Source organism: Apus apus, chromosome 1 (assembly GCF_020740795.1).
Source record: "Apus apus isolate bApuApu2 chromosome 1, bApuApu2.pri.cur, whole genome shotgun sequence".
NCBI lineage: Eukaryota > Metazoa > Chordata > Aves > Apodiformes > Apodidae > Apus > Apus apus.
This window is the reverse complement of record NC_067282.1, coordinates 142,763,742-142,790,799: the sequence shown is the minus strand read 5'-3', so window position 1 is coordinate 142,790,799 and position 27,058 is coordinate 142,763,742. Positions and strand designations below refer to the sequence as shown.

The window sequence follows — 27,058 nt, the reverse complement described above, 5'->3', positions numbered from 1 at the left end:
TGATGCCAGTTTTCAGCTTCTGGTGGATGTTTGCAGGAAAGTAGTTGCTGGAGACTCCTAGCCCACAGTGGATCTGACAAGGGCTAAGCTCAGCCACACAGGTACATGCCTTTACTGTTGCTTGCTTTGAGCCTGTGCACCTGGAATATAACTCTGCTGGAGGACAAAATCGTTTTGATACACTTCAAATTGGATGTGGAGTACCAAGTTGGATGTGACCATGGCTATGTGTCCCTTTATTTGAATGGAAGAGAGCTAATAAGGCTGGGTGCGTTGGAGGAGTGAGGGTTATCACATGTAATTTTTTGTCACTCACTGTCAGGAAGAATAGCAAATCTATCTGGCTTTTGAGAAGCCTTTTGTACTTCTCACTACAAATCTAAAGAGCTAGAGACAACACCCAAACAGAGCAGGGCTGGTGGGACTGAGGGGCATGTTCATATTTGTGCTGGCATCTAGTGCAGCACAGTAGGCACCCCAAAAATGTCTTTTAGCCTGTACATAATCCTGTGCCAAATCTGCCTCATCTTTAAATATGACTGTTTTACTGCTATGGACTCTGGGTAGCAGAATAATCTGCGTGCTTGTGTAGCAGGGGCATGTTTGGGGGGCTTCCTATGTGTTAGCCTGTTGTCCCTCTGTGAGGTGTGCTAGATACAGAACCGATAGATAATAAACTCTTCTGCAAATACTGGCTGCCTCACCACTCTGAGTTCTAATGGCAACGTTTTGACAATAAAGTGAATCCTTAGTTCATGAAATTCATCCTCTAGGAGTATTTGGTTGTTCATATGTTTGTCTTGGATGAAGTCTCATCTCCTCAATTTTTCTGTACCACCTCTGCGTATTTTATAGGTAACGACAGCTGAATGGACAGTCTCTCCACTCAGTGCGAGAAGAGACCTTCCCGATGGGATCTAGCCTAATGAACTGCAACAATATTTGCTTGAGTAAATGTATGTTCAGCCCACCCTTTCCACCAACTCATTGTCTACCTCAGCTAAGTCTTACAGGAATGTCTTCTGAGCCCCTCTGCTGGTAGAGTCACACCAGGCCGCCTTTATATTTGTTTCTGATGGGAGCAATGCTGGCCACAGCTTCGAGCTTACCTTCACTGCTGTCCGTAAGGACACTCTGAAGCAGGACCTCACTGACGCTGTAGAAATGCCGTTCTTCTGCTTTCTGACCCACTTGAAACAGTAACTATTCTTGGTGTGCCTGGGTCCCTGAAAAATCAAGTTGTTGATTTGGGTTTATTAAAAGTACTGTATAATCCTATCGGTTAAACTGTCTCCTTTCTTGTCTGTGTATTGCAGGTTTGGGCTGTGGGAGTGTTGCAATGTTAGTGGAAGAGAGGAAGATTGATACTCCTAATTACCCTGGATTGTATCCCAGGAACTCAAAGTGCCACTGGCTCACTGGGGCTCCAGCAGAGTATGTCGTAAAGGTAATAAAAGGAGAAGCTGCACTTAAACCTCTGCACAAAGAACTGTTCAGGGGAGCAATTCAATAAAATCCTGCCAGAAACATCTGTGACACGCAGGACTGTAAACTGTCAGCTTTCCAGGTCACTGATTCTTTGCAAGGCATATTTTATCAGCTAGGCATCACCTCCAAACTCATGTATGGAGGGGCTGTGACTGTTCTAAGTGCTTGAAGTCTGAGGGCACCAATCTTATTTCAAGATATCTTTATCTTAAAGTCCAGCACAGATTTGATGGTAAAAGGAAGGTAGAGAACATATGGCAAACAATAGTCAGCCTTCTACTCAAGGCAGCATGAAAACCCCCCAAACTACTCCTTAGCCCCATACAAAGGTATCTGCTTCTCATTGTGCATGGGCTGTCTGATAATAGTTTCCACTCACAGTACCAGCATCTCTCTCTATTTTTATTGCCTGTTGCTGTTTGTGTGCAAGCAGCATCCCACCAAGCTCATCCCAACCCATGAGGAGTAGCGTTGCCATTTACATTATTCAAAGCAACATCATCATCTCTGCTGCTGCCTTGGCTAAGGGGTGGAGAAATAGTGTCAAGCTGAGGGATGCTGGAGGGTATGCAGACCTGATGCTTGGGTCACTGCTGCTCTGTTGGTGTGAGAACTTGTGGTCTGGATTAAACACAAAACAAACAAATGAAACCCCACCCATGTTCTATGCTTGAAGGAAAAGATCTTGGAAGTTCACCCTGTGTGGGAAACTGACTATTCAAAACTACAAGGCATTGAGTGATGCAGGAAAGATGACAGCTGAAATACCTTAAGGCAAAACTTAGGCTAGCTTCATTCTCTGCAGACCTGTCTGTAGCCCTACACAGCAGGCTGCAGTCAGGCCAAGATTGCCGACAGGCTGTTTTAATGCAAATTGTAACACATGTTCCCCACCAAGGGAAGTTGTGCCCAGATTCTTTTGCAATTTCACTTTTCTCAGGGCCATAGTTAAGAAGGTCAAGTGTTTCAGTCTTGATGATTCCCTCTTGCTTGACTTCTTTGAAGCTGGAGTTTGAAGACTTTGTAGAGCTTAGCCCAGGCCACATTCATGATGCAATTACTGTTTATGGTGATGAAGAGCAAAAACCAGTTGGGTGAGCACTAACTGTTTCAGACTTCAAGCAGAAATGCCTGTGGAAATTAGAAATCCCTGGGGAAACAGATGTGTTTTATCACCAAAGTATGCTCTCTCTGGCAGCATGGTACTCAGTACCACTAGAAGGCTGAGGTAAGGACTTCTGCAGTAGCCTTGAAGCTTGCTTGTCTGTCTTGTCCATCATGATGCGGCCAAGTGTACCATTGGCATAGGTCCCACATCCTGGTGCAAGGCCCTGCTTTCTCACAGAGAGCCAGCTGGTGGTGTGGGCATGTTGTGGTTCTGTGTTCTGCTGTATAGTCAGCAGAGCACACAAGGGTGTGTTGCTGGATCAGGCCTCTACTCTGCATCTCTATATCAAAGGAGAAACTAAGAGCAGCTTTGCTCTGTCTCTAAATGTTGAAAATAAGGCAGAATGAGGGAGCAGTTATTGATGGGTGTCTAGTTCCACTGAAGCGGATATTAATTCTTTATGAATTGAACTAATTCTGTTGGAACTTCATTAATGAAAAATTACTAACCTGAGGCATCGTTTTCCCACACTTTCAAAAGGAAATATTTTTAATTCCTCACTTTAAGTCTGCTTCAGTTTTATCAATATAAAAATCTTTCACTTCAGTTAACCTTTCTTAACTTCCCTTTTTTAATTCCAGATTCTCTATTTCCAGATGCTCTTAAAGCTTGGACCAAAAGAAAATATGTTGTAACACCCCAGCTTTTTAAAAAAAACAGCTCCCAGGTGCCACCCTCACTTCAGCAGAGCTTGATAATCTGTTTTTAAGTTGAAAAGCATTCCGGTGCTCAGAAGTGAAGATATTTTAATTAAACTCTGGCTACCTCTTTACAGGTTTGTACGTGAACCAAAAGACAGAGTAGAGTGATGAGGGGCTGGTGCTCTTTTCTTTGCACTAAATAAGCTATGTAAGAGGCTTGAGCTGTCCTGAGTTTGCCATTGAAAAGTGATTTTGGGCAGACAGCTTCTATTTTTTCCCCATTTGTTTTGTGGTGGTATTTTAGTTACATGTGTTTACTAAATGCTGAATAAGTATTAACACTATGAGTCCCCTGAAAATAAATCTGTTTTCCATTGGAAAGGAGTATTTACGTGGGAGGATCGGGGGTGGAAAGAAGGCTGACAAATTTGGACCTGATATCTTTCAGGGGAGAACTTTCAGCATCCCAGAACATTTCACTCAATGCTTTCCAGCACAGCTTTGCCATCAGAAACTGAGATTCTTACAGGAAAGCTCTTCTGGAATAAAGTGCAAGCTTCCTATCCAGCTGCAATTATAGGACTTCCAGATGCTATGCAAACTGAGTGCTCTCAATAGGAAGGGAAGTCTAGCAGCTGTTCTCTAAGTCCTCAACCTGAACATGTCTACCATTCAAAAGAGTCTTTGCTTGCACATCTCAATGGTGACATGCAATCCTCAAGTGTGGGGGTTTTTTTGGGAAATGGAGGGCATTCATGCTGTCTGTTGAAGATTACTTGTAATTTCACTATGAAAAAATTAGGATTACATTTGTGTTCTTGTAGCATAACAGTACTAGATTAGTTCTGGCTGCTATTGCTTGCTGATGTCACTGATTATCATTGCTTCTCAGGCACCGCCTCTGCAAAAGTTCTTGTTTTAATCAGAAAGTCACCAAGACTCTAGGGATTTGGGTTTTTTTATAGAAACCTAAATTAGCTAAAGCCACCGTGCTTGTGGGATGACATTTCTCATTTTAGAAATACAGCTTCTTGTTCATTCCCACAGCTAATGTCTGTGGATGCTCAGCTCCCAAACCAGTGTTGAGTCCTAGGAATACCATGCTGGAACAGTTTGAAAGTGATGGGGAGAACAGCTTCAGAGGGTTCAGAGCCCAGCTCACTTTTGCTCATTCAGGTTAGTAGGGAAATGCTTGCTGTGTCTAACAATAGCTGCATCATCTGCAGCTATTCTTAGACACTTGCGCTTTATCTTTAGGCTAATCCTGCTGCATTCTGTCAATCCTGCTGCATTCTATTAAAACAGAATAGCTGCTGGTGACAGAGGTCTCTTCCCTGAATGAGAGATGAATGAAGTTTCATTTCTCACTGAGAAATTACTAACTTCTGTTACCTGAAACAAGCAGCCTTGCTAATTCTGTTAGTCTGATATTCTCTTTGAAAATCTTGTCAGAGTCTTGATCCTGGGGGCTAGTCTACTGTTGTTGCTTTCTGCTTTCATGAATGTATGCCAGCTGCTGCTTAAGGGAATGAATAACTTTTCCCTTCCAGAGTGGGGACTTTTTTTGAAGGGAGAAAACAGAGCTATTTACCAGAGTCAACCCATATTTCAGTCAGAGTTAACCCATATTTCTTCTCTTGCAGAGGAAGCAAGGAGAGAGAAGATTCAGGATTAACTACTGCACTGATGTGACCTCTGAAGGAAGCCCCCTGTCCTGGTTTGAGCCAGGACAGAACCAATTTTCCTTTAATAATTTTACTTTTCAGTTAAGTCTCTTCTAAGTAACTTACTGGCCCAGAGTTAAACCCTGACACCCCTTAGGTGAAGAAATTAAATCTTCCTCAGCTGATCTTGTCTGAGGAGCTTTCCTCTAACATATAAGAGGATTATGCAGTGAGGCAGATGCTTTCTGATCTCAGGTCCCCTTTTGTGCACTTCTTGCATGCATGAAAAGTGATGGGCAGGTGCTCCATCATTCTCCATAAGTGTTGTATGTTCTCTCTATTCTGGTTGCATGCACTTCTTTTTTGGAGTGAGGACACAGGGTAGAGGATGGTAGAGAACCACTTTCAGTGCCTGAGTCTCACTTGCTCTCTGCAGTGCTTGCATCCTTAGAATTCAAGGTTTCACTGTTCTTGCTTCCCCAACACTATTTCCAGACAGAGCAGACAAATTTGGTTTCTCTTGTATTTTTGGCCTTGCTGTATCTACTGGGTGAGGTTATCTAGGAAAACAAGAAACTTGCCCATGAAAGTGTAGCTAGTTATCTGGCTCTCTTGCAGATGCCTGTGGCCTTCACCCAGTTACTCTCAAGAGGCTATTCAAGTGTGTTAGTAGGGCTGAAGAGGCCTGTCTTCAATGTTGGCCATGGCATATCACCATGAAGCTTCTTGAAGACTACCAGTGTGATGGGGCTGTCATCAGCCCTCCATGGCTGTTGACAACTGCTCACTGTGTCCAGCTGCCAGTGTGTCCAGCCCAGGTCCCCAGGCCACCTCTGCTCCTCTCCCCATGCTGTGCACTCCACCTGCTCCTCCAGGCTGGGGTGCAAACAGCTGGAGAGCTACAAATTATATTCACATCTTTATGTCCTCTGCAAAACATTTCTTCTGCACTTCCTCCATCCTTACTGATTTTAGAAACGGCAACAGTTTGGTCTTGCTTGTAGGAGATCCATTAAAGTTAATTGGACTATCTGAGCTGTAGCAAAACCAGAACTGATGCAACATATGTGTTGTAATGAGAAGCTCTTGCTCAGCAGTCCTGGGAATAAGTGGCTAATTAGAGAAGAGCCAGAAGGGATGGATGACTGCTGAATAAGGAAGCTGTATGGCTGGCTTTAAGTAGCCCCAAAATGTTTGCTTTCATTATACAATTCTAATAAACCCTTGCACTGGACTGTGACAGTAGGAGACTGTGACAGAGACCTGAGAGAGTCAAGAGAACAGGTGAAAACCAAGCAATACCATAAAAATGTTGACTTTGATGAATTTGACCCTCCAATATTTCTCAAAACAGATCTATATGCACCGATAAAACAGTGTTGACAGCAAGGCAAAGCGACTGGTAAGTGGCACAGATTGAGGAATGAGAAAAGAAATCTAGTCACTCTGGCCTCATTCAGCCAACTTGCAGTTTATAGAAGTATGTTTTATATCTAGTAGTTCTTATTACTAGCAGTAAAAAAGTCTTTAACAGAGATGACTGACTGTCCTCAGCATCTTACTCTCTTGGTGATGAGCAGTATATCTGTCTGCAAAAAAAAACTTGCTGATTCTTTTTCTTCCTGATGGGGAGGAGGAAGAAAAACATTTGGAAAAGAAGCACAAGTGACTCACACTAGTCTTCTGCAAAACCTTAGTGGCTTGTGTTTTCACAACAAAGCAGTCAGCCTTCACTCTAGACTCTACAGATCTATGTAATCCATCCTAGCAATCTTCTCAAAAGATTCTTTTCATGACTTATTTTGAGCTTGGTCGTTGTGGGATTTTTGCCTTCTTCCTTTACAAGCACTTTCTTTCAGAGAAGGTGATTAGACATTGGAATGGACTGCCCAGAGAAGTAGTGGAGGCACCGTCCCTGGATGTGTTCAAGGAAAGGCTGGATGTGGCACTTAGTGCCATGGTCTAGCCAGTGTGGTGGTGTTAGGTCATAGGCTGGACTTGATGATCTTAAAGGTCTTTTCCAGCCTTGGTGGTTCTATGATTCTGTGAAGTATGCTTTCTGGATGCACTTAGAGGGCAACTTGTTCCTTCTCTGCCCTGATTCCTCCATCCTGGTCACAGCTGGGAGAGGTGAAGACCATCCTGGTACATCCCCATTTTGACATGCTGAGCTAGGACTCCAGCATAGCCCCAGTGCAGCTAGACATCTCTCTGGAATACAACGCTGCTGTGAGGCCAGTGTGTGTGTGTCCACCAGCACAGAGACGCTGTCCTCCTCTTCCCTCTGCACTGTGTCTGGATGGGAGATCATCGAAGAAGGTGGCTCTTCTGATTTTGCATGTCTGCCTATTATGAGCAGAACTTACATTTCCATCTCATATTTTATTATTCTGCCCAGAACTAACCTTGAATTTATTTCCCAAGCAGATGGGAGCTGAGCTAGATGATTGCAGCAGACAAAAGCACCAGTACTTGAGAATGGAATCTGTGAGAGAAATTACTACTTCAGTCACCCTGGAGGCATCACAGCCAGGATGCTTTGCACTGCCTTTTTTTCTGTGGGAGGCCAGGACTCTTGTCAGGTGAGGTAAAGCTAAAGGTCAGTGCTCTTGAAAGTGTCTGCGTATGGATGTCTGTGGATCATCTAGGGCAAGAGACTGGAGAGAACGGAGGGGAGAAAAACATGAAGAACATGACATTTAAAAGCTCCCACAACTTGCTGTCCCTGGAGTGAACAGTATTTATAAGAGCATTAGATGCAGTCAGTTCTCCCCTTGCACTTCCCAAGCACCATCTCTTGTCCCAGTGGAACACTTCCTATTGCAACTTGCTTGGAACTCTTTAATGGCACTCTTTTGTCAAGATGAGCTATGATGACATCTATCGTTTTTATAAAGCTCTTGTACTCAGAACACTGTTCAAGTACTAACTAATCTCCCTGAAACCATGAGGCAAGCAGGTAAGAACAGCTAAGTAAATAAAAGGCAAAGTAATTCTGACTGAGGCACTGTCAAGCTAAACTGCGGGTTCTGCTCAATACTGCAGTCTTATGGCAGACTAATAAATTATATGTAACACTAAAGAGCTCTATTCAATCATATTTTGTCTGAAGCCTGTGCCCAGTCTTCATGCTGATAAGCCTTTAAATCAGTCCCCTCGTTCCAGGTGTGGGCTGAGTTGCGCCAGTCATCCTGCTTCCCTGCACCAGCTCTCTCTCATTTCCCAGAAGTTTCTTTCCTGCTGAGGCTACTCGGGTCAAGGTGAATTTGGATTTATATTTTCATTGGCAAATGGAGAAGTCCACCTCTACAGCTTGTTTAATTTGCTGGGATTTGAGAAATTTCAAAGAGCCACCAGATATCTTTAGGTCTCTTTTCCATGTTATAATTAAACTTATTTGTCATTCTAGAGAAATGTTTCACTTGGGGCTTAGGCTCAAAGTAGTTGCACTGGGAAACTGCTGATGCTAAGCGTTTATCTTCCAAAGCTTTATCTTGCTTCCTTCCCTGCATGTGCACACATACAGCCAAGTATGGAAAACTCTGTCTAGTGAATAGCTGTGATTGTCCTCTACAGCATTTCTTGAGAAAGAGGGGAAGACCTAATCCTGGACAGAGTTTTCATGTTTCTGCCTGTCCTATATTTTATTGTCTTGCTACCAGCAGAAAATGGAGGACTTCTGCTAACAGGAATACATTTAATCATTTTTTTTTTCTGTATTCTGAATAAAATATGCCGCAGTTATGAGCAGGAAATTAAAGTATATATTAAAGAAAAGAGCATGTTTGGGGTAATGCTTCACTCTCAGGTCAGATGAGCATTTGGACTCTCCTGCTTTGTGCTGCAGCTGCTGGTCTTTCTCCCTCGTGGTGTCATTCATAGTCCCACACTGACTTAACAGAAATGTTAGTACAGGTGCTGACTGAGGGAGACCTTTCTTCTAAACTAAAACCAGTTAAGAAAATAAGTCATCACTTGTATGGTAGCCAGACTATCATTACAGATAAGTTGAGAGCTGGCTGGAGAACTTTAATATTCTTGGATTTGACACAACTGGCTGCTAACCTCTGGTTCTGTGAGGGCTGTACTGGTTTTCATGGATTTACTGTAGGTCAGGCAGTTTATGCAGGGAATTGCTCAGCTCTGTAGCTGTAAATCTTTTGCAGAGACTGAGGCTATGGCTTTACATACAGCTTTTACATATGGCTTCATACAAAAGGTTCAAAGTCCTGAGCCTGAAGGCTCTTTGAGCCAGATACTGACTATTGGCTCCTTTATCTGATTTCCAGATGATCACCTTTCTGTTGTGGGAATTGCTTGGCTGTGCTGACTGCTCCTGAGTTTTGTATTAAACTGTCTTCAAGCAATGCTGTGCCTCTGTCTCCTCAGATGCTGAGCAGAGCTGAGCTGCAGGGACGTGGCAGTGCACTGGAGACCCCAGCACAGGAGCAGCCAGGGAAGCTGCCCAGAAAGCTAAGGGGGGGTGGGCGGGAAGGGCGATCCCAGAATGGTGCGCAGCTGTCCTGTGCCAGAGGCTGCAGTGCTTGGCTTGCAGGAGGTGGTTCAGTTTGGGAGCAGCTCTGCATAGAGCCTAGTAACAAGTATGAGTCTCCTAACATCATGGTGCAAATGGACACAGATGGATTTTTATCTGAGAAGAGTGTGTGTGTGGATGTGCAGGGAAGGGGGAGTGAGGGAAGCTGGGGAATAGAGCCAAGGGAAGAAAGTCTCTGTTGTAGCTAGAAGCAGTGGGCTTGTGTTGAGGAGTCAGGGGTCCATTACCACTGATGCTCTGGGTTTCTGTGTGCTTGGGTATGTTGATTAATCTGCTCTGTCTCTCCATTACCATCCTTGGAATGAGGTCTTGTTTTATTTTTTTATCTTCCATGTTTTATATTGAGTTTCTCAGGCCAAAGGTACTTGTCCTACTGTTGTGCCTCCTCCTGCCTACTAAGCTTTAAATGTATTTTCACATCTGTGACAGTGTTGGAGGAAGACTGATGAAAGGTCTGAAGTACACCTGGGTGTTACTGGGTGTCACTAGCTCTGGCAACAAACTGGGGAATGCTGTTGATCACAGCTTTAAAGAGCAATCTGTTCAGGAGGGGATATGCTACCAGCTCTGCTCACAGACTTGTGCTGTAGCCAGGGTGCTGGCATGGAGCGTGTGCTTTCCTCATCTTCCCACCGGCATCCTTGCTGGTGCTCTAAGACATCACACCACTGAGATAAAAATAGGTCTCCCAAAGTGATAAGCACCAGGAGGTGGGGTTCCTTTCTCTCTGAGAAAGTGCAGCACAGCCAGTGACTGCGGGGGCATAATTAGCACAGCAGCTCCAGGGCTGGTTAGCAGGGGCTGGAAACACGAGCCTCTTGCCTGCACTGGGACAGGCTGGTCTCAGCAACTCATTGCTGGGTGAGCTCCAAGTCAGGCTAAGTGCACAGTGCTTCAATGACCTACATCGGGGTGTAATCCTGAATGCAGAAAACTATTTTAAAAATTAACATAGAGACAAACTGTTGTTGTTCAGCCTGTGGGGCTTTACCCACTTCCAAACTGCTGCAGTCCCACTGCACCGCCTGCTGTTCTCTTCTGTCCACCGATGCAAGCACAGGGACCCATCCTCCAGCAGTGCTGAGTACCTGCAGGACCCCTTGTCTTGTGCTGTGTGATAAACTCATTGCTCTTCAATAGAAACTGTCCTGGAAGAGCTGTTGGGTTGTTTGGTTATTTTTAAGCCTAGTTCTTCTGGAGGTAAGGTACCCTCCCAATAACTTAGCCTGACCGAGCTCTCTCCCACCATAGGCTGAGTCGCACCGTGCTCCCCTGTGTGCTCTCTGACAGCAGCTGCTGCTATGGTGCCTTCCTCAGGAGGTAAAACACTCATCTCCCTTCTGGATTTGAAAGATTTCTACTCAGTTGAAGGGCTCAGCTCTCCCCTCTGAGCTCTCAGCATCCTGTGCAGGTACACAGAGATGTGGTGTGGTGTCAGCATCCAATGTAAGCAGAAAGCTCATAAGCTTTGGCGTGGGAGGGAGCACACTTAAACAGAACTTCAGGTGCTCTACAGAGGGTATGACTTCAAAAATTGCTGCCTTAGGAAGCAAACAACCATGCTATGGTTGGTATTAAAGGGACATGCAGTTCTCCTTAGTGATCTTGTTTTCTCTCCTCCTGCTCTGTTATAGCACTCAGATGCTTCCAAATATTTCCCTGTTGACCTGGTCTCTTATTTAACAAGTGTTGAATCTGACTGCACTGTGTGTACATGCACCTACAGGTTGCATCCTGCTGTGTTTCTGGAGAACCAGCGTGCTCAGTCAAAAGCATAATGTTTCATAACTCTTGTTCAGGGCTGATCACAAGGTAAATTTAAAAAAATATTAAAAATATTACACTTCCTCAGCAGTGAGTGAGCATTTAAGGTTGGTAGGCCTGTTAGCCCAGATGTTTGACCAACCTGGTATCTGTTTTCCAGGCACTGGTCCGGAGCAAATTTGCAAGCAAGCCTGCTTCCCTCCAAGGCCTGGCAGCTCACTTAGTGATGCTGCCTGGCTCTCTGAGGCTGAAGGTGATGAGAGTGACCATGCACACTAAACTCCTGCAGGCCTGTACTAACCTGTGTGCTGGAGCCTAAGAAATGATCCAACTGATGGGAATGGGTTTGAAACATATTTTATATATAATGTATGTATATGTATAACATCCCTGCCCTATGTAAGATTAAGGTTTTTATCAGATCCATTCATTTTGGCCTGCAGTTGCTGTGCTCTTGCTGGCTATACCAGGGTATTCAGATTTCCAGCAAGACCAGTAAAACTGAAGCAGGAGAACAGCTTTGGGAGAACTGAAAACCACTTCCCACTAACTTTATTGACCTGCTAGACTATTTTCAATCATGGGCAGAACTGACAGGTTTTGTAGAAAGCTCTTACTGTCTTAATGCTTTTATCACTGAAGTGCACATTTATGCGTAGAATGTGTGTCAGAAGTGGAGTTAGAAGAGCCCCAGGGGTTTATCTCTGCAACTTCCTTGTCAGGGTACATGGGAAGCACAGAGTACTCTTGGATACTCTGACTGCCTCTGAAGGGCATGGCAAAAATTAAAGTAAAGCACTTGTCAATAGTATAATAACTGAACTGCCAAGAGGAGTTTGGAATTTATGAAGAAAGCCAGCAAGGACGAAAAGCACTAGGGAACAACAAACCTCCCAGCAGAATCAGTCTTAGAAATTTCTCACTTTCACTTGGGCCAGCTTCATCAAAAGGTTTCCAGCCCCAGTTGCACAGCTGCCCATGTGTGGCAACCTTCAGTTAAGCTTCAGAGCCCAGGCTGAAGACCTTTATCCCTGTGTCAGTGTGCTGCATCCACCAGGCAGGAGAACAGCCCTCTTAGTACACTAAGAAGCTACTTGTGGTATTTGGGCAAACCCTTATGGACACTTGTCTATATAAGTGACTTGTGACCTCCTGTATTGGCAGCTTCTTATTCCAAGTCAACCCCCCTTCTTCCATCTGCTCTGAGACAATGAGGTGGATGCAATGACAGCACTTGTTATTTGCCTCTTGGAGGTGGAATGGATGACACTGAAGCATTAGCATCTGTGAAACAGGACTGTGGCTCTTAATACCAGAAAAAATATTATCTTTTGTGCAAAGGGCTATGGTCTTCCTCACTGGGACCCTGCTGTGATGTGATTTGTCAGTGGGACACTATTCTAGACAAAGACTAGAATTAAAATAAAGCTAAAATAAAATGCAAGTGAGAGCTTTAATGCTCTTTACCTAAAAGTTAAGTTTCTGGAGACCTGTATGTCCACATGTGTGGTTTGCTCATGTGCTGCACACTGTGCAGTTAAGTAAAATCTAGTTGAAGTGCAGTGTGGCAGGGAGCAGAAGCACATCAAGATTACTCCACTGGGGTATTTCAAATGCAGGGAGGAAATACTTTTTGCTTTCTGTTTTAAAGGCTCTGTACACATCGTAGGGGGAAAAAAGGTGGAAGAGAGAAGAGGCAGGGCAGTAGCACACTCCTACAAGTATTTGAAAGGGCAAGTCAAATGCAACTTTCTTGTCTGCTGTACAAGCTGTGTAGCATAGAAACATTTTTATATGTAAAGAAAATCCATCTCTACTGTCACTGTCTTGAAGCCTTGGGACAGGAGGGAGGACCATCATGCATTTATGTACACAAGCAATGGGCTTTAATTTAGCTTTTCTCACTGAGACTTTGTAGAGTCACTAGAGCAGATTTGTAGCTATGAAAAATAAAAACCAAGGTGCCAATGTATGAGGTGTAAAGAATTAAACACACTTCTGAGTAAACCTCAGGAACTAATTTTTTTAATACTGGGGAGAGGGTGTGTGATTTAATTCTTCCCCTTCCTGCACACAGTCATTCTGAAAAGGATCTGGATGTATGGAAGAGCATCATAGGTATCCAGTGGTTGGTCTGGCTTGCTGCAGGGAGAGACTAAACAGTCTCTATGAGACTGAAAATATAATGGAGGCAAAATGCAATGGCTTTATAGACAGCTATGAGTGTCCCAGCAAGATGACTAAGATATGCTTAGTCACTAGGTTTTGTGAGGTAGGAGTAGAGACATCAAAGGGAAATACCCACAATGTGAAAGCAAAGGGAATTAATTGGAACTTGTTGGCACAAAATGTGAAGGTGGGGGTGGGAAGCACTAGGACATGAGTGGGGGGAAAACTCATGAAAGCTAGATCTCAAAGAGGTTTTATGGGGTGTGCTGAAGGATCTCTGACCTGCAAAGATATTCCTTCTCTCATTATCCCCTCCCCTGTTTATTTCTTCCCCTCCCTCATCTGCCTTTATTCTACCTCTGTATAGGTTTAATTTATTGTGATTACAGATGTTATAACCCAGTTATACAGAAGCATTTCTCCTGGGTCACTATCCACAGTGACATCCTGCTAGACAAAGTAGAGAAATCCACCATAAGCCTTTGAGAGTCCTGTGGATGATTTCTACTGTACATATCCCAATATGTTTTCCAAATATTTTCAAAATTAAGTGATGCCTCTAGAGAAAGTTTATGGATAATAGCTATCCTGTGTAGACCTCCTCTTACATCACACCAGTGGTGATGGTTAATGCTCTAGGGAAGAGGTCCTATTTAGCTTCTATCTGGGTGTAGATGAGGGCTATGTGCGTGATCATCAGAGCTCTCAAATAAGGAAAATAATCGGTTTTTTCTTGATGCTTGAACAAGAACTCCCTTTTGTTGCCAAATATGGTAGTAATGCTTCCAGACAAAGACCTTCAGGGTAATGGAACATGCTAGGAATATTTTTTCATTAAGAAAAAAAAAAAATGCACCCACCAAATCTTGTGAGAACACACTTAGAGTACTGTATCCAGTTCTGGGGCCCCCAACACAAGAAGGACATGGAGGTACTGGAGTAAGTCAAAGGAGAGCCATGAAGATGATCAGAGGGCTGGAGCACCTCTCCTACAAAGAGAAAGAGCTGGGGTTGTTCAGCCTGGAGAAGAGAAAGCTCTGAGGAGACCTCATAGTGCCCTTTCAGTACCTGAAGGGGCCTAGAGGAAAAATGGGAGGGGGACTTTTTACAGGGGCGTGGAGTGGCAAGACAAGGGGTGATGGCTTCAGGCTGAAGGACGGTAGATTTAGATTAGATATTAGGAGCAGTCCAAAGCCATCTTCCTCCAAGAACTGATTTATAAATGCATACAAAAAATTTCTAAAAGTATGTCTATTACAGCTGAGAGTAGCAGTTTACTTATCATAACTATTTATATGCAGGATAGAGGAAAATGCTATCAGAAATCAGACCATCAGTCAAAATTTCCTTGAATAGGAATCTAATAGATAGCTCCCTGGAGCATCCTCCAGCACACAGACTTGCTGCTATGTAGTAGCATTTGTTATGGCTGGCAGTTTTTCAAGGCTGGTTATATTAAACTAGATTCCTATGTCTATTTCTATGCCAACATATTGAAACAACCTATTTTCTTTCCCCCCCCCCCCCTTCTCTAGAGCCAGTGAACAGCAGAAGTCAGTGGGTGCCTGTCTTTAAAAGAAATTACTCTACTGAGGAACCAAAAACATAGGCCTGAGCTTTAGTGTCAGCATGAACTAGAACTGTAGGATGATGGTATGACAGGGAAGAAAGAGGCTGGAAAATTCAGGGGGCCAGAAAGTAACCTGGAAACAGCTTAGCATGCTTAACAGAAGAAAATACCTATCAGTGGAGATGGACTAATGGAAAAAATTCCCTGACCAATCCCATTTTCAGTTTAAGGCCAAGAATAAGGCTATGGTTGGTATTAAAGGGACATGCACCCTTAAGTAGTGTAGTAATTTTTCAGGACAGATAAACCAAATGCTTGGCATCGTAGGTAGACTTTGGATATCTGGTATGTGTAATGAAATGAACAGATCCTTGCTGGCCAGAAGTAGGGCACATCTTGCAGGACAGGGACTGCAGATGCTGCCCGTTGCCACATCAGGAGGTGACTGCCTAGCAGCCATGTTACTAGCATTGACCATCTCCCAAGCCTGAGTAGTTCATCACTTTTCTGCCTTTCCAAAAGGTAATTTGTATGGCTTTTGCTGACTTTTCTCAAATGGTGTTTTTAAGGTGGTAGTGTTGTGCTTGGATTTACTTCTAGCTGTGCTAAGTGGTACTGTGAAGTCTCCTGGGATGAAGATAGTGCTCTGCTCCAGTGGCCCTGCTACTTTCAGCACTGAGTGCTTGATGCCCAGGGTCCAAGATACAGTCAAGTTATACAACCACTTCTTTCTAAAGATTAATTGACCTGCTTGACTGAAGCTTCAAGAATGTACTTGTTTTCAAGATGCCTTTATAGGCTTTCTGGAAGCTTTGCATACAGATCTTCTCCAAACATATGAGAAACCAGAGCTCTTCAAAGCTCTAGGCTGAATAAAACTGACTGATACATAAAATGCTGAAGCCTGAATCAATGCCAAAGTGAGTTTGAGTTTTGTAGGATTATGAAGAATGAGTTCTGACCTGGTAAAATAGGAATGTAACAGCTTTCCTAAATTATTTTGTCCCCTAATTCAACACTTCCCCCCCCCCCCCCCCCCAGGAATTTTTAAAATTTGTATTTTTCAAGGTTCTGCTCTTCAAATTGCCTGTCACCCATAATCCATGCTTTCCACTGGGGTGACATGTCGTATAGGAATTCATAGAATCATAGAATCATAGGGGTTGGAAGGGACCTCGAAAGATCATCTAGTCCAACCCCCCTGCCAGAGCAGGGTCACCTAGAGCACATCACACAGGAAGGCGTCCAGGCGGGTTTTGAATGTCTCCAGCGAAGGAGACTCCACAACCTCTCTGGGCAGCCTGTTCCAGTGCTCTGTCACTCTTACAGTAAAAAAATTGCCCTGGTCCCTCGTGAAAGTCCATTTAAAATGTAACATTAAACCTGAATTTAATGGTCTATGTTCTAACTTCTTCCAGGACAAAAATATGGCAATGCCCAAAAAAATCTCAAGGAGATGAGCTCAGAGTTGTCACAGTGCAGTTGTGTCATCCTTACAGATCAGGAAGGAATGATCCAGTCACCAGCACAAGACATGCAAACTCTACCAGGTGAGCACCTGATTTCTTCTGGCTTTTGTAACTCCCACATGAAAATCTGAAAATATCTGTGATGTGGTTTTTAATGAATCCATAGCTATTTTAGTGCATGTTAGACAACTGGGTAAGTTCCTCAGAAAGAGTTAGGAGACCTGGGGGGTACCAGTGCCTTCTTTCCTGCAAACAGCAGACTACCTGACACCTCTGGGCAAAGCCTTCATCATAAGGAACATCAGAGGCCTGAATGTGGCTCAACTGAGGGGTTAACAATGACAATGCTAAACTATGTCACCAAAAAAATCTTCTGGCACTTTCATCTCCTTTTTCTTCCTCCCTTATCACGCTTAGGGTAATAGAGAACTTTCCATTCACATGGCAATAGCATGGGCTTCTAAACTGTTTGAAAGTTTAACTTCAGAAGTAATGACTAATATAACTGAAATACATTTGGAACAGTATCCTATATTTGATTTTTTCTTTCTCTTTTCTCTTTTTAATGGGCGTTACAGTCACTTTTGCCTTTGCTCACATTTTTATAACTATCTCTAGGAAATAAGAGTCAATTGTAAAAGACGCTGGCACTGTGACTTTGTTCCTTGCTTTGTGCTGCAGCTGCTGCTGGAAGATTGTAGCCCCATTAAATTCCATCATTCAGCTTGAAGTCCTGGACTTTTGGACTGAATGAAGTCTGTCTAATTGTCACACCAACCCATGGTGTATGAAGGATTTGGACTAACCAAAGAGCTAATAGGTGACAAACAGCTCACCTTAATGCTGGGGTGAGAGAAACAGAGGAGTTCAACCAAGTTGCTTTTGCAGACAGGCCAGGAGTTTTACGTGGCACACTTCCATGCACCACCAGGGATTTCTCTTTATACTTGGAGCTACTTCAGCTTGCTCAGTATCTTTCCCTGTCTTGCTGCAACCAAACGTATTGGATGCGAGGGCCTAATCATGGCATAGCTGTGCCTCAGAATAACATGAGTCTCTCTAGGCTGCTTGAATTTGGCAGCATGACAACTTGCTGCATGTGCCTGAAACTGTGTGCCAAAGCAGCAGGTCAAAGTGGTGGGGTCAAGGGACTCGAAGCTCGTCCTACTGTCCTACTATGCCAGGGGAGATACCATTCTGGTTACAAGCATAGCAAGCTATCTTCTGGACTTATCTAGTCCAATGCATGCATTCAAAGCTGAATGCCATGGTTAAGAAGCCTTTAGAAAGGGAAATATTTTCTGATGCTGCGTTTTGCAAGACTTAGCTTTATAGCCCTCGAAAGAAAAAGGGGAAAGTGGAAGGCTCATGTCCCATCCTGGTCTATTTTGCAGGCAGCTTGTGTGATGATGCTTCCCTTTATCCCATAAAATTTTGAGGTTCAGTGGTGAAAATGACCTTCACTTTCAGGGCTGAGACAGCCATGAAAGCTCTCTTCCTGACTTACTCTCTTCAGGATATATTATCTGCTAAGGCTATTGAGGTGGGAGTGGAAAGGTAGAGCCTGAAGTATGGCTCTTATATTTTAAAAAGGAAAGAAGAAGAAAAAAAGAGAGAGGAAAAAGAAAAGAAAAAAATAAAAGAGAAGAAACTGTTATTTAAGAACATCAAAGCTTCCATGCTGTTTAGATGATTTCTGAAGAAGCTGAGTGATGTGTTAAATAGTCTTAGATCTATTTGTTCAGAAGAGAGATGGCCTTTAAGAATAAGAGATCTATTAGTGGTCTTGGGTGCTGATGATCAATTGAGTAAGTAGTGCTCTAACTCCAGTGCTCCTCACTATAAACCTGTAAAAAAATGAGATAAATAACTTGGCTGTTGCTCTCTCTGTGTCCCTTTCCATTCTACTCTACAAAACCAGAATCCCCTAACTTCACAGCCTGTCTGGTATTACTTCTGTAATCTCTCTTCTGCTTCTTCTCCTAGTAGGCAATAGTGCTGTTGGGTGCTGCTGTTACCACTGCTCCCCACCCCCAAACCTCACCTCTGCTGCATGCCCAGATAGCTACACAGTTAATTAGGCTAGAAGCTTTAAGACCAAAGGAAACCTCTCTTGCTTTCTTGCTTCCCAGGCCAGGGTACGGTGGTGACATAGGCAGACAGTTTTCTCTGTGAATAGCACTGCCCTGGCACCATTAAGCAAATTAGTACTTTGATGCTTCAGATCAAAGAAACTTGAACCTGGAGTGATGGGTCCAGTCTGACTCTTCTGTTTTCTTGGAAGCAAAACGTTTTGCATTTCTAGTGACTTGAGCCCCAGCTAATCTCCTTCCCACATCCACCTTTAACCTGTCCTACCTGTGCTCCTCACTGCTGGGTGAATGAGCACATCTGCTTGTTCACATATCAGGCAAATGTGTTTGGCTTCAGTAGTAAATCACAGTGATTAAATTTCTTATATCAAAATTCATCAGGCTTTACAGCACCATCAGCTGAGATTCGTCTGCTTTTTCACATGTGCACACACATTTCTACAGTGTGCTCCAAGCCCTGGCTCTGAAAACCAGAAGGTGCCTGTTTCATTCACCTGTATCCTGGCTCTAAATTCCTTTTGGCTCAGGCTGCCTTCCCCAGAATAGCCCTGTAGCCTCCTCTGCATTTGTGTGCTTCAGATAAGGCAGTGCTTTCCTTTTAGATCTGCAACGTGGAAACATCAGGGTGGCTGACAGACTTAAGACTGGTTTTAACTTTCCACAAAGCTGGTGAGAGGGAAGGAGCAAAAAGCCTATTTAAAAAGCGAAACAAACCCAAACAAAGCCTGCCCCCACCTCCTTTTATGCATGTTCTGCACTTGTGGCTTGGGGGTTAACCTCTGTCACAGGTAAGTGTGAACACTTAGGTACGAGACTGTCCCCAGCAACATTAGCCATGTCAGTACTAAATGTACCTTCAGCACGTCCCTGTTTTGCGGTGCTCATTTTCAGTTCCTGCTGCCAGAGCTTCTATGTCAGCTTGGAGAAATTAATGGCTACTTGAAGGAAAACCAAACAAAACCCCACCAAAAAAATCCCAAACCTGAGCTAATTGAAACAACCTCAAATGTGTTGGATCCAAGGTCCTTGAACCTGTCTCTGCACTTTGTATGAAGGCTTGAACTTTTGCCAGGTTGACCAGACTGCCTGAAGCATATTCCTAGCAGTTCAGCCAGAGGAACCCTCAAGGTGGAATTTTAAAAACCTCATCAAGCTTCCACGTATTTTATGTTTCCAGCAGGCTCAGCCTCCTCCTTCTCATCACTGCAGGAACTAGAGATAGATGCACCTCCTGAAAGACCTCAGAGAAATCCTGGCATCCGTTAATAACTTTGAGTATCAAAAAACTTGGATTAAAAATCTATACCTGGAAATAAATGTAGGGGCTGTGTCTCAGACTACCTGGCCATGACTAAAACTGCAGTATTTTCTTCTTTCCCCCACCAGCAAACTTCTGTGGCCAGAAAATGTCTTTGAGCGTGTTCTCAAACAGCAGCTTCGTCACCCTGCATTTCAAAACTCATGAATCTGTGGGATGCAGAGGCTTCAAAATCCTACTTGAAGAGTTGTATCAGCAGCCAACACCAAGTGACCTGGAAGGCAGCAGCAAATGTACATAAGGCCCTGAGTCTTTCCCTGCCTATGCCACGAAGTTTTTAACCTGTAGTTAAAATACTATGGAAGGTTACAAGCAGGGACATTTGCAATGTTTATTTGCTGAACATGCTTTCTCTAAAACTATTGTCTGAAGTCACTTCAAGGTATTCTTCTGTGTTCTGATGTATCCAAAACCTGCAGCAAGTTATTTTGGTGCTCTGCCCAGGCACTTCAAGATGGGTGCTAGTCCTCGTATCTCTGCAGTTTTCACTGTCACCAAGCCAAATACAGAAAGGTCCCTGAGGAATGACTGTTTGTTTAAACTAGGTTCTGGGTTGGCTTGTTTTTGTTTCAAACAGATGCTTATTGGGAGGAACAATTGGTCTTAGCATGTAGCTGACCTCTGATTAATTAATAACAACTGCCCGGAACTTGACACTATAAACAGGAAGCAGAATGCCAAACAGTTTAATCCATCTGTGCTAACTTTTGCTTGAGAGCTTGGCTGCTCTTACTAGAAGGCTGTGCCTTTTCCTGGGGCACGCAGAGGGGATAGAGGGAGCCTGATATAAAAAGGTTAGTTCCATGGCATGATCCAGAGTGCCACCAAGAGAGGGGAAACAGGAGATGTGTCATATCTCAGCCCTTAAAAGTCTCAGCAGGTTTCTCTAAACCAGCTCTACCTATGCCAAGCTTTTAATGGAGTTGGTTTCTGTTAAACCTTTTTATATCCCCTACACCCATCCTCTGTATTACCATTTTCTGATGAAAGTAAATACTGTTCACTTCTAGCTTTGTTTCTTTCCTTTCTCATGCTAACACCTCTTGTGATCAGTGAAAGCTGCTGGTAGTGGGATACAGGTCATTTATGCAGTGTTTAATTTGCTGTTACTGGAGTCTGTTGGGAAAACTCTTTAGTGAACTAATTTTAGAAAATTAAGACTTACTGTACTGGAAACACTTCATAACTATGAGTTTTGACTAAAAAAGGGGGTCAGGAAATGCTTCTCACCTGCAGAATGTGACTTTCTGAAAAATCTGTGGGCAGCTGCTTACACAGGACATGTTGCCAGCCTGTACACATCTGGGACATCAAGGTTCAAATCCTTCCTCAGTTGGTATTTGTTGAGGTCTTTATTTTTTGGTATAGCATGTATGGACAACTTCTGTTCTTTTGAAGGGAAAATTAGAGCAAAGTGTTCCCAACTTCCTTCAGTACAGAGGTTTCAATTCCACCTATTGTGGAACTTTTGGTGGATGTGGCTGTCCCGAATGAGTGTAGTGCTTGTTTGGCATTGGAGCATATTAGTTCACCCAGCTGTGACCAATTTTGTTTAAGAAAAAATGCAAGACCACCAAAACCAAAATATCCCTGTTAACAGGGAGGAAATAATTCCAGAGGAATGTGGATTTCCAGTGGTGGATCCGTTGCCTGTGCTGAGACCTGCAACAAGTACTGAATCACTGGTGGACCCTTGTGGGAAGCCCAGGATGAATAAAAGTGGCCAGTCAGCCCTTGTGCCCTGGCCCTGCCTGGCCAGCCTGCAGTATGATGGTCACAGCTTCTGTCGAGGTTTTCTAATTGATAAAAAAATGAGTCCTGACATCTGTACACTGCAACTTCAGGTACAATGTCTTCTCCCCACAGAGCACTGAGGGCTTGCTGACTTCCAGACAGGACAATTTCCAACTCATCTTGCCAGTCCTGACAAATACAGACGGGCTTACTTTTTCCCACATGTCTACATACATCCAGAGCTGCCCTCCAGCAGTATAAATCTTTGTGTGTAACATTCTGTGCCGCCAGCAAAGGTGGCAGTAGAGGTGGAGTGCGGGCTTTGATGTGTACCTGGTAATTATTGTATGAATGCCATCCTGGGATAGCTTGTCCTCTGCTCCCCCCAAAAATGCAGATTATGTCTCTGCCCCCCATTATGTACTTCCTGGTCTCAGTTGGGCTGAGGTACCAAATACTTCTGTTGAAACTTCATCTCTGTTGTATAGGGACACCCGTGACAGTGTCAGAGGTCTCAAAAGTTTTGTCAAATTAGGTATAGAGCCCAGATCTGTAGCTTTTTTGTAAACTTCATCATGTTGGGGTCTGGTTCCTGAGAAAGTGAATGACTGACTTGCCTCTGGACTCCCTGTGTTAATTGTAACAGCAGTAAGCCTTTGGAGGTACAAGTCAAGGTTCTTTGTCATCACAGCATAAAAAGCACTGACATCTAATGGAAATTCCCAAAAGTGTTTCTGGGGTGTAAGGTTGTAAGTCTTGGGGTATGACTGTTGCTTGGCAGTAAATGTTACAAGTGAACTTTGGACTCTTCCTGTTGTCTGAACTATGGGGAGTTTGAAACTGAAAAATTTATTTATTTTCCTTCTTCCTTGCCCAGTGCTCAGACAGAACAGTTCAGGGAAAAAGTGCTTGTTCCTGAATGTGAAGGATGGCAACCCCATGCTTGGGAAAGCTGTGCACAAACACTATGGCTTTGGGGATTCCTTTCAGAAGTGACCTGGCACTCCTGGAGCTGCAAAAACCCAGAGCCAGGTACTGCTTAGAGCCCATCATATTCAGCTGTGCTGGGGTTAATGATTGTAAGACTCTGACATGGGACACAGTGTTTAGTATGTGTGTGGAGAGTGGGGTGGGAGGGCATCTGGGGGTATTGGACAGCACCTGGCTGAATACAAGCCAGCAGTGTGCCAAGAGGGCCAACAGCATCCTTCTTGTATCAGGAATAGTGTGGCCAGCAGGACTAGGGAAGTGATTGTCCCCATTTACTTGGCACTGGTAAGCCTGCACCTTGAATACTGTGTTCAGTTTTGGGACCCTCACCACAAGAAGGACATTGAGGTGCCACAGCATGGCCAAAAAAAGGGCAGTGAAGCTGGTGAAGGGTCTAGAGCACAAGCCTTATGAGGAGAGTCTGAAGGAACTGGGATTGTTCAGTCTGGAGAAAAGGAGGCTGAGGGGAGACATCATTGCTCTCTACAACTACCTGAAAGGAGGTTGTAGCGTGGTGGGCATTGGTCTCTTCTTCGAAGTAACAAGTGACAGAACAAGAAGAAATGGCCTCAATTTGTGCCAAGGAGGTTTAGATTGGATATTGGATAAAAATTTATTCACTGAAGGGTTGTCAGGCACTGGAACAGGCTGCCCAGGGAAGCGACAGTCACTGTCCCTGGAGGTATTTAAAAGATGTGTAGACATGGTGCTTAGGGACATGCTTTAGTGGTGGACTTGGCAGTGCAGGGATAACAGTATGACTTGTTGATCTTAAAGGTCTTTTCCAAGCAAAAAAATTCTATTATTTTATCTGTGTATCTCACACACTAAAGGGATGCTAAGAGTGAAATGAACAGTGAGCCTTTGGGTAGGCTTGCTTCCTATTATCCAGTTAAAATACAGTATGAGGATTAGGAATGCTACTGCTGTTGTCAACAGGCTTTGAATCAGGCTTCTTCAAGCAGACGTGCCTGTGACTTTAAGGTGTAAGTATAGCCTACGCTATACATGATTTAGAGAATAGCAAAGATCACCTGTCTTTGGGAAGGCTACCTGTCTTCCCAACCTGTCATAGCTGTACTGTGACCATTAAAGTTAATGAGCCAAAAATAAGCATGCATGTCCCAAGGGATCTGTTCTTATTTTTTTCTCCATACAGATTGGTATGCACAGCACCTAATATGATATGCACCTCCATGCTGTAGGCAAAGCAATGTCTGAGACAGCAGGGGCTGAAATTTAAAGAAAAAGCTTTTAAATTCCCCGTACCCTTTGTCTAAACCACACAATATTCTTGTTAGAGGAATATTTTGCTGCAGTTTATATTTTAGATTTTATAAAGTGCAAAGCTTGATTAAAGCTGAGGGAAGTTACTCGTTCCAGTTTTTTATGTGCAATTTGGGGCAGGAGCTGGGGGAAGGAAAGGGGAAAAACTAAAGATGAATATTAGGCAGTGGGAAAATGTGATCTAAATAGAGCCAGTGCACCAGAACAGAGCATGTGAATAAGGAGGCTATATGAGCATATGGATCTCGCCATGTCCTGTTAATGGTATCCACAAAGAAAATGGCACAGTCCTTCCAAGAACTGCCTAACTACATGCGCTGATGGTGGGAGGCTTCTGCACACTGAGGTCCTGGGGCAAACTGGCCTGAGGAAGGTCTCAATGTCTGGGATCCGTGCTGCTTTGGAAGGTCTCCTCTCATCTTAGAAACAACCTTCAAAAGATGTTAGGTTTGACTGTGCTGTGGCCTCAGACAGTGGTATTAGGAGGAAGCCAGATCTGACTCATTAAAACAGTGCTCTCAGGCATCCAGCAAGTACACCGAGGGAACATATACATTATTAAAGCTCCGTCTCATCTTTTTTGCAGTCTGACTATGGGATATTTGGGAGGAGGGAGAAATGAAGCAGTGAGTTAAGAGGCAACCTCATGTTGATGGGAATTTGTTTTCCAACACAGGCCGTTCTGTGGTGACAACTTGCTCACCAGGCAGGAGCGAGGAAGCAAGTTGGGGTGCAGCTCACTGCAGATTTCATGATGTTTAAGGGAGATTTTGTGATGTGAGTCAGTCTGTCCACTGACAGAAGCTGACAAAGGTGAAAGAGTAATTCCCTATAGTTTTATTTCACAACATTTTGAAAATCATTTGGTAGCAAGAATTTGCTATAATCTGCGGTGAAAAACAAATCTTAGTAATAGGTTAACCTCTATCTCTCTGTATGTGGATGCAATTTGATTTGGGAAACTGTCAAATTTTTAACTAAGTCGCTGTGTTGATTATAACAGGTTGTTGATTACAGACTAAGTTTTGCTAGAAAATCATATAATCTGATCTTGTGATTTATCGTAATAGTGTTAATGAATCTTAAATTGATGCTACCCCAAAAGTTATACAGGGCCTATAACCATACATTGATTCACTGCCACTGAAATCCCTGTACCTAATTCCATTAGACATAAACCATTGACCAAATCTGGGACTCGGACTGGATCCAGCTACACCCAGACTCCTCTCTGAGAAGTTCAGAAAGCAAGAGGGGCCAGTCTGAACCTTGTGATTCAATGAGAGGCCCTCCCTTATCCTTTTCCCTGATTCTGACATGATTTCCCCTGATCCCTGTGTAAACCATTCTAGCCTGGTTCTAACTCCATTTCCCTTTATATGTTTCTTCTGCATAGTAAGTAATAGAGTGAACCTTGCCATCAAACTCTGTCAAGTCACAGTTTTTATAAATTCATACTAAAATCACTTTTGCTAATATCTTTGATGGTGATTCTTTAAGCAACCTAAATCACTCTCCTCAACAGCCCATATCCTTGGAACAGCCTGTTGTCTGGGGAGGAGAAACTTCTCCCTCTTGCCTTCAAATTGAAGAGGGCTGTACCACCTCCAGAATTCAAAATAGTGATGGGCCCCTCTGCCATAAGAGGTGGGTATGTGTGCTTGAACACAGCTGGCGCAGAGCTTGTCTGTGTCCCATCTGACTGGCCCTTAGCCAAAGCCCAGCACCAAAAGTAAGAAGGAAGCACACTACTTGCTGGCAGGAGGTCGACCTGGGGAAGCTGGAGTGGTGATGACTGACTTGGGCATGCTGCTGTAAGGTTTGCAAGTGCTCATCTGCGCCCTGCAAGAGGCTTTTGTCCTTGGTGATGTGCTGATTTACTCTCTCTTAGAGGCTTGCCCTAATGCTTTTGCTCTTTTGGTGACTCCTGTGAGAGGCAAGGGGTATAGAGACTATAGGGCTTAATGTATCATGCACACTTTCTACTGATGATTCATCACCCTATTACTGCTCCTGGCTGATAGGCTTGGTTCCCATGCCAACTTCACCTCTCCCAGCTTCAGAGGGCTCTGCTCCAAGCTGGACTGACTGCAAAAGCCAAGGTGGCTCTGTACAACTGTCTGGAGAGAGACTCCTTCTCCTGAAGCATATTAAATAATGTCTTCTGTAATACTGGATAACATATTTGCAAAGGGGAGTCATCCTCAGGCTGGGGTTTGCCCCCAAAAGCACATTGGTTGCCAGGAGCAGTTACAGAGCTGGGGCTCCCACCTCTACTGCTTCCCTGACTTGATTGCATTTCCCAGAGGAAGAATTGGCTGCCAGGCTCCAACAAGCAGAGATTGCTCTCCTCTCCCACAAGGACTGTGTGAACTACTAAGAATAAAATATTGAAAAGATCAAGAGCTGCATGGCTGGCTTTTCCCATAGCATGTAACCCGCAAGTTGGGAATGCTGTGCTGCACACAATCAGGACTCAAAGCCATGCCCCCCCCCCAGCTTCCTGGGTACCGATGCTTTTGACTTTGTTGAGAGGTGATAACTCCTTGCTTTCTCCTTCTCTCCCCTTGTTTTTTTCTGCCTTTCAGGGAGACACCAGGTGGACACTCATCTGCATGATTGATGGCATGATAAGCTGGTTGGTATTGCAAGCTGTGGCTGGACAAGTATCATCCAGAGTCACCAACAGTTTACACCAGGGAGTCTGCCTACAGACACTGCATTTCATCAGTCACAAACCAAAACATTTTATTAATGTGAACAGGAGGTTTTTCAGGTTTTTAATGGCTTTTTCCTCCATGATGATGTATACTGGATAAGTGTTCATCATTCCGGTCACCTTCCTGCAAACCCTTCCTCTTTGGAAGTTCTGACTCGAGCACTTGGTTTCAGAAATCTCCTTTTTACTGCAGCAAAGCTTGTGGTGCTATAGCACTGATATAAATTCTGATCCTGAGCTACAATCCTTCAGTGTTTGGGTGTATGTCTAGTGTCAAGACCTTCACATAGCTGGTACTCATCTGTCAAAATAAAATCGGTATGCCCTGTTCATCTCAGATAACCTGATTTACCAGAGTGAGGTAGCTGTTGCAGCAGCATGGATAGCTAAGATGAACTGCATCAACTGCAGTGTTAGTGTGCTGAAAAG

The 27,058-nt window shown here is 43.9% G+C and overlaps 1 protein-coding gene across 8 annotated transcripts in view; it reads left to right on the top strand.

Annotated features, from left to right (window-relative positions):
- The window catches only part of OVCH1 (ovochymase 1), a 28,996-nt gene extending 1,938 nt beyond the window's left edge, over positions 1–27,058 (top strand). The window contains exons 2-8 of one of the 8 annotated variants that reach the window (XR_007891278.1): positions 856–956; positions 1,317–1,447; positions 4,941–7,280; positions 7,389–7,543; positions 16,438–16,569; positions 22,511–22,665; positions 26,499–27,058. Coding sequence is in view for 6 of the 8 variants with exons in the window: in XM_051636491.1 (XP_051492451.1) it covers positions 911–956; positions 1,317–1,447; positions 7,386–7,543; positions 16,438–16,569; positions 22,511–22,665; positions 25,436–25,500 (687 nt within the window). In the remaining 2 variants the exon portion in view is untranslated. Of the gene's footprint in view, positions 1–855; positions 957–1,316; positions 1,448–4,940; positions 7,281–7,385; positions 7,544–16,437; positions 16,570–19,758; positions 19,832–19,967; positions 20,679–22,510; positions 22,666–25,435; positions 25,516–26,498 lie in introns of those variants that run through there. The other 7 variants (XR_007891279.1, XM_051636511.1, XM_051636501.1 and 4 more) reach the window with 7 other exon arrangements.